At 58.6% G+C, this 7,185-nt stretch overlaps 1 protein-coding gene across 2 annotated transcripts; it reads right to left on the bottom strand.

Annotated features, from left to right (window-relative positions):
* Nucleotides 1-879: 879 nt before the first annotated feature.
* On the bottom strand, nucleotides 880-6,846 carry PGF (placental growth factor). Of its 2 annotated transcripts, XM_064658759.1 has the most exons (8): nucleotides 6,656-6,846; nucleotides 6,445-6,484; nucleotides 5,600-5,796; nucleotides 4,073-4,149; nucleotides 2,350-2,379; nucleotides 2,198-2,260; nucleotides 1,723-1,784; nucleotides 880-1,470 (listed from the first exon to the last, which is right to left on the bottom strand). In XM_064658759.1, the coding sequence occupies exons 1-7, from the start codon at nucleotides 6,719-6,721 to the stop codon at nucleotides 1,724-1,726; spliced, it is 534 nt and encodes a 177-aa protein (XP_064514829.1). In that variant the 5' UTR covers nucleotides 6,722-6,846; the 3' UTR covers nucleotides 880-1,470; nucleotide 1,723. The 2 variants fall into 2 exon arrangements, with proteins under 2 accessions (XP_064514829.1, XP_064514830.1); XM_064658760.1 differs by lacking the exon at nucleotides 1,723-1,784 and having other exon boundaries at nucleotides 6,656-6,837.
* Between the last annotated feature and the right edge of the window lie 339 nt (nucleotides 6,847-7,185).

The raw sequence follows: 7,185 nt of genomic DNA on the forward strand, positions 1-7,185 counted from the left end.
TTGAAGCATTTGCAGATCTTGCCCTCCAGTCTTTTGCTTGAAGCTTTCAAGAATGACCCTTGATTTGTTTTAACCCAGTGCCGGGGTGCCCCACATACCCAAGTCAACCTTAGGGTTTCCAGCTATATGCACTGCTTCAGGATATGGCTTGCACAGGTCAGTATGCGATGCATTTGGCAGGCAGCCCCTGCAGCAGGGGCAGGAGGGAAGACAGGAAGAGCCCCAGGAATACTGCTCAAAGCATGGAAAGCCAGGGGCTGTGATTTCCCCACAAGACCTGGGCACAGGGCTGGCTGAGTGGGGAAAGTAGAAAATAGCAGCACCTGCAGCCACCTCAATGAGGGCCACCAGCTCCCTGTACACTCAGGGTATTCCCAGTAATATATGGGGGCCCCAGCCCAGCCTGCCCCCCCATGTCAGGTAAACGAGCCTTGGTGGAGTGTTTCCTGAGTGGGAAAGCCCATGGGCAGCCTGCCCCACACTGCCCTAAATCTTGTATCAGCCCTGCCAGGGAGGACAGAACAGCGAGCCAGACATTTGGACGGGGTGGGGGAAACAGGATGGTAAATAGGAAGAGGTACCAGTCTCACATCGTAGTATAGAGGAGAACGGCAGTTCCCCCAAAGGTCTCCCAGTACCCAGCTGAATTCCAGCACATGGATAGCGTCCCAACATGGGCAGCAACTTGGTCCTGACCTGCTGGTTGCCCATCTCCAGCATTAAACCAAGGGCAGTCCCTTGGGTGCTGAAGGATTGGTGCTGGGGACAAGCCCTGGATCACTGCAGGACTGCCCTCCTCCAGCCTGGGTGGGTGCCCACGGGGAAGCATCCTGCCTACAGCTACTGGAAAGCAGATAGGAGCGCTCACATTGCCAGCTCTCACTTCTCACCACCAGCTTTTATTGAGCAGGGCAAGGCTGGGATGTGGCTGCAAGCAAGGAGCCCAGTTCCCTCCCATTCCCCACCAGAACAGCTTCCCAAGCAAGCTCCCTGGCACCCTCCTGGGCTGTCCCGTGCCAAGGCTGGGACAGATGCAGCCCTGCAGCCTTGCCTGCCCCAGGTTTCCTTCCTCCCCAGCTGCAGAGCACTGACAGGACAGAGAAGTTTTGCAGCCCTGTGAGCCATCTCTGCTTGCTCCCACATCATGCTCCCCAGCCAGTTCCAGCAGCACATCCACCAGCTCTGCTCCTCGCTGTCCCCAGAATGCCCTTGAACACCAACACATGGCTTGAGCTCCTCATCTTCAGCTCCAGACCTGGTCATGGGTCCTTTTGTCCTGCTGCCAACAGGGCAGATGGGGCAAGGGAGTCCAGTCAGCTCTTCCCTGACAGAGTTCTGCTGCCCAGTGCAGCTTGGAGGGACATGATTCCACAAGTCTCCCATGCCAGGGGGAAATGCAACTGGCTCAAATACAGGCAGCAAGATCGAGGCTGGGGGCAGAGCAGAGGCTACCTGCGTGGTGTGCCACATCTGCAAAGAGAGCATGACATGGGGTGAACACTTCCAGAAATAGAGGGACACTTGGACCCCCAGGCCCTGCCCTGGATTCCCCTTCTCTGTGCCTGGCCCCTCTGACACCGAACTGCAGGGGTAGGGACTGCAGGCAGCCTCTTCACGGGGAGGAGTGAGAGCGATGGGGCTGGGGCTGGTTGAGCCCCTAACAGCAGGCTTCAGACAAAATGGGGAAATGCTAGAGGAAAGTGCCAGCCACAGGTGACGTACCTCAGAAGTGCCCACAATGAGTCCAGTCTGTGCTGTCATAGCAAGAGGATTGAGAAAGTGAGCTAAAGGATGGAAAGGGTAGAATAACCCAAACAATGACCAGTCAAGGACAGCAGGAAAAACACAGTTGGCAGCAACATGAGGCTGAAACTGGAAATTCATGGATTCAGGAAACCTAGTGTGGTCTATGATGGTGATAGAGCTAAGCACCATCAAGTCAAACAGTCCATCCATCCCCACCCCATCCAGCTTTGAGCAGCTGAGCCTGGAGACTATGAAGCACCGATTGAGCCTTCAGTAAAAAAACTATCTCCCCACAGCTGCCCACTGTCCCCTCCTGCTTTCTTCTGTGTCTGCTCTGCACAAATCCCTCACTTCTCACAGTGTCAGTAAAGATCTAAATGTTTAAAGAAGATGCTCATCCCAAAGAAATTAACTCACAAGACAGCACCCACACCTGCCCCTGCTCACTTACAGTTCACAGTCTTTCCGTCCCTTCTTGTCTTGTCTTCTCTTACCTCGGCTCTTGGACCTCCTCCTTCAAAAGGAAAGTACCACAAGAGGGGTTGATGTGTGGGAGACGAGAACCACAATTTCAGCCAGTAATGTTCCCCCGATGTTACTTACCTTCCCAACCTCATCAGGTCCTGCCGGGGCCTGCAGAGTGGGAAAAAGACAGAGTGGAGTGGTTATTGGGCAGTGCTGCATGTTGAGCTGCAGGAGGTGGCTTATTGACATGCCCCAGTTCATAGCACAATCTACCTGTTATCATTTGTGCTTAAAACAGACTCAATATCACTTCTCTCCATTTTATCAACTCCTCAGCCAGGAGCTAATTACAGTAGGCAGAGAGAAGGCAGAGACCGCAAAGGGGCTGGCCAGCTTTGGTGACTCCGCTGGGGATGTGACATTTTGCCAATCAGGTAAGTTAAGTCTCAGCTGCTCTCAGCAACAGCTTTCATAGCTCATAGTTAAACAAGATGCAACATCCTGAGTAACAGACATGTGGGATTTGCTGCAAAGTTTCGGTAGTGGTTCTCAGCCACAACACACTTGGCTTAAGCATTCCCTTAAAGGGTCAAGGCAAGGACATCTACCATGCCTGCATTACAGAAAAGAGCGATGTGCAGGTGTGGAAGAAGCTTAAGGAGAAACCAAAAGCAGCTGCAGCAAGAAGTTTTCACAGATTCTAAGGCAGCCTACACAAGTGCTCATAGGAGATCCCCTGGGAGTTACCCTAGGTAGAAAAACCACAAAAAGCTTAGGAAATTCCCTGCATGGAAAATAGCTGGAAGTGAAGGAGGGGAAGTAACACATGTGCTTCTTCCCACTCTCCCTTCTGCATTCAGTGACAGACACTCTAGAGAGAGCATGGAGCTGGGTCTGCTCCAGTACATCTGCTCATAAAATTGCAGGGGAATACCAACTCGGGGATCCTCAGGCTCTTCTTCCAGGCAAGGATCGTGTCTAATGGCTGCCCAGCAGGACATTCATCCCCCAGTTTTTGCAATACTAAATCACCTTTGGATCATGGAGAGTGATTGCCAGGACTCTCCACACAGACAATACTGGAGAGGCTCTGTGGCAGGGACCAGATGCGGGCAGCACCAGAGCTGCTCACTGCTCCCACAGCACTGCAGTCCCCAGGCAGAGGCCCCATCCTGCCCAAGCTTTCACCACTTCTGGGACACAGTGAGCACCTCAAGGGGTTGACTAGGTGCCAGGAGTATGTGGCAGGTGGGTGCCACATCCATTCCTGTGCTGGATATCCACACCATGTTGGTGCTGCATGTTTCAAGCTTTCATTTGTTGGCTTGGATGTAGACCTCTGCTTCCCAGCTCTGTCTGGAGCAGCCTCCATTAAATGGAGGCCCAAGGCCCAGTTGTTGAGCTTTCTCTTTGGGTCATAGTCACACTCAAGCATGCCAAGCCATGGACTTCCCTCTAAGCCACCAGCCTGGACACACCAAACACCTGCCTCAGAGCCATTGGCCTTGCTCCTTTAGCCACAGGCAGATCCTCTGGCCAGAGGAGCACAGGCATGCCAAGGCAGCCGCAGGGCTGGGGGGCACAGGCATGCCTCCTCACAGAGCCACGGTTGCCTCAGCCCTGCAGTCGGTGTGTGGTGCCTGACCTTGGGGCACAGTGCCACACACTCTTGGCTGTGGGGAGCAGATGCAGAGGTGTGGTGCAGCCTGCAGCTGAACAAAGGCCATAAGGACCATCAAACCCTAGTGTGAACGGGTCTCAGCACAGACAGGGTGCCCCCAGCGCATTCCTGTCCCACATGCAGGGTGAGCTGGCAGGGTCACTCTTGCTAGAGGTGTAAAACAAGCCCAGGGGTCCCTACCTGCACTCGCACTCCTTGTGCTCAGTGAACGCCATCTCCACGTAGGGTGCCTCCCCATTTGGCTTTATCTTCAGGAGCTGAAAGAGGAGCAAAGGTTACTTCCCAGCCAGCAGCAGGAGGGGGCTGAAAGGGCTCCTGAGCCAGTGCCTTGCCACCCCAGCCTCCCAGGAAGACGCATGTCTAACCTGTTCCTCAGGACCTCCAACAACAGAGACTCCATCTCTACACGTAGGCAGCACCGGCCAGGTCCAGCTGCCCCAGCAGCTTGGGAGGCTCTGCTAGTGCCATTCCATGTCTTCAGGGCTTTAATTTAAGTCCCATGGTCTTGGGATTTCCCAGCCTTAGAAGATATTTTTCTGTGTCTGCCATTGTGGAAAGCTTTCCCATATTTGACCACTTTGCACATCTCCCTTCTCTGAAGGAAATATCCTCCATCGGCAGGTTTTCCAGACCATTCCCATTGCTGCTGCCTCCTCCCATTCCCTTTCCCACAGCACTGAGTGTGAACTGACTGGAGTCAGTATCACAGTGACTCTCCCATCCAGGAGTACAGGATTTGCCCTATCACGTGTCACTCCACAGCCCAGCCTGAAGTTAAGGATAGACATCCAGGGGCTTCACAGAGTATGTTCATTATCGATGTGATTCACACTAGCCCCTGCAGAAGTGTCTGGCATTGCCATCCTGTGCACAGCAGCAGGATCCTTCCCATGGAGGGAGACCTATGCTTGGGGAGCTGCCTCTTGTTCATGTCAGGCCTTTGCTCCACCTCAGCCAAGAGTTTTTGGAAACTACCACCCTGCCTTTCCCACCACACTTTCAAACCCTGAGGGACCAAAATCACTGATGATTTATTGCAGGCACACTCTAATCTGTCATCCATGGCAAAGCAGAGCTTTTCCCTGCTCCCTGCAGCATCAGCAGGTTGATCTCTGGCAGCACAGTGGAAGGGCTGCAGTGTGAGGACAGCTGCTGCCCAATGCCTGGGGAAGAGTCGACCAGCCCAGGATGTCCCATCCCACATCTCACAGCTCTCACAGTGGGGACTGAAAATGTGGCTGGCTCAGCCCTTCATGTTCACCACGCCCTCAGCATGGAGGCATTCACTGTCAGCACCACCACAGGCATCATCTGATACAGGAGAGCCTCACTTCTCCCTGCGATTCAGGGGCAGCACCCGCTTTGTCCCACCAGGCAGTCATGGGCAAGTGGAAGACACCCAACACCATCACAAGACAGGGAAGGTCTAGAAAGATGACAGCAATGAGCAAGATGGCCCACACAAAAAGGAGAGGGCAGGGAAGCAGAAAGTGAGGCCAGTACCACCAGGGGTGACACCTGGCCTCAGGGGTAAGCCCAAAGAGCCGGCAGAGGGACCCTCCTGGCTTGGCATGCATTTGAGTAGCTGTGAGCCCCCTCCCTTGTTAGCCATGCTGCTACGATGTCTGCAAGTTCACCCTCCCGGTGCTTGGTGAACAGCCCACTACCTCCGCGGAGCAGCCACGGCCCCGCAGGGGCAGCGCGTACCTGCATGGTGACCGTGCTGGTCTCCACGGGGACGCAGCGGAGACCCTCGTCCCCACAACAGCCTCCACAGCGCTGCAGGGAGACGCAGGAGGGTCTGAAAATGTACTCCACCTCGTTGGGGAATTCGTTAGTGACGTCTACCAGCTGCTCCAGCGGCCGGCAGAAACTACGATTCCAGATCTCCCGAAAAGTCAGGACTGCAAGAGACCGGGACAGGGTCTATAAGGAGGCGTCCAAAGAGGCCGCCAGGGCAGGTGCAGCAGCCGCGGTGGGGTCCTACAGCCATCATGGGGCACAGGGATGCAGAGGACCCCCTTTGCCCAGTAAGTCCATCACTTACTGGTGCGGGGGGCTCGCACAGCCACCACAGCCGCCCCGACGGGCTCTTTCTCCCTCTGCCCGCCAGCTCCGTCTACTCCCCAAGCACTCTGCTCACTCGCGGCCCCCGCAGCGGCGGGGCTCCCCCGCTCTCCAGCCCTCCCTCGGGCAGAGAGCCGCCCCTTCGGGCTTCCCAGAGGGGAGAGCAGAAGGCAGCTGAAGCGGAGCGCTCCCACTCGGGACTCCGCACGCCGGCATCGGAGTGACGGCAAGCCAGAGACAGGGCTGCGCTCCGCTCCCGCCCGCGGCGGTGCCCGGTACCGCAAGCGCCCGGGACGGGCTGCGGGAAACAGCTGCGGGACTGAACCCCGGCACAGCTCCCCGCTGCCTCCCCGGGCGTCGCCGCGGGGCTCTGGAGGCAAAATACCCCAGAGAACACCGAGCGCCCCCCGGCCCGGCGCGGAGCCCTCCCAGGACTGCCGCCCCCTCCCAGCCGGGGCACCGGCGGCCGCCCACAGCCAACTCACCGGGTGACTCCGCGCTGGCGGTCCCCCGCTCCTCCGGGGCCTGTGGGGAGGGAAAGGCGGGCGCTAGCGGGGGAGCACGAGGCGACCCGCCGCCGCTCCCCCGCCCAGCGCCGAGAGGAGCTGCCCCGGCCGTCACGGCCACCCCGAGCAGCGGCACCGGGGGGACGGGGTTGCCTCCGCTCCGATCCCCCTCCCACCCCTCGGCTCTCACCGGGGCGGGCGGCGCCCCCAGCGTCCCGGCCACCAGTAGCCGCAGGAAGGCGCCGAGCAGCCGCATCGCCGCTCCCGCCGCCACGGCACCGACTCAGCGCCGCCGCTCCCGCCCCGCCGCCCCCGGCATAGCCGCCCCACCGCCGGGCCACCGGCCCCGCCGTGCCGCCTCTGCCGCCGCCGGGCCATGGGAGCGCGCCCCGCTCTGTCGCCGTATTTCACCGCCACCGCCCCGCAGCGGCCCCGCCCCGGCCCCGCCGCGGGGCGGGAGCAGGTGCCCGGCCCCGGCGGCCGCGGGGACGGCCAGTGCCCCCGGGCGTGGCGGAGCCCCCTCCTCCAGCCCCCCGCGCTGCCTCCGGCCGTTTCTCCATCGGGCTACCCTGGCGCTTCAAGGGACCGGCCCGTGCCCGGTGCATCCCCGGCGGGCGGGAAGCCCCGGGGCTGTGTTGGGCTCCTCGGCTCGCTGAATTCACTGCCCCATGCTCGTCACGCACCCTGCGCCTACCTGGCTGCCCCGTGCCCACACGACAG

The sequence above is a fragment of the Pseudopipra pipra genome, chromosome 6 (genome assembly GCF_036250125.1).
Source record: "Pseudopipra pipra isolate bDixPip1 chromosome 6, bDixPip1.hap1, whole genome shotgun sequence".
NCBI lineage: Eukaryota > Metazoa > Chordata > Aves > Passeriformes > Pipridae > Pseudopipra > Pseudopipra pipra.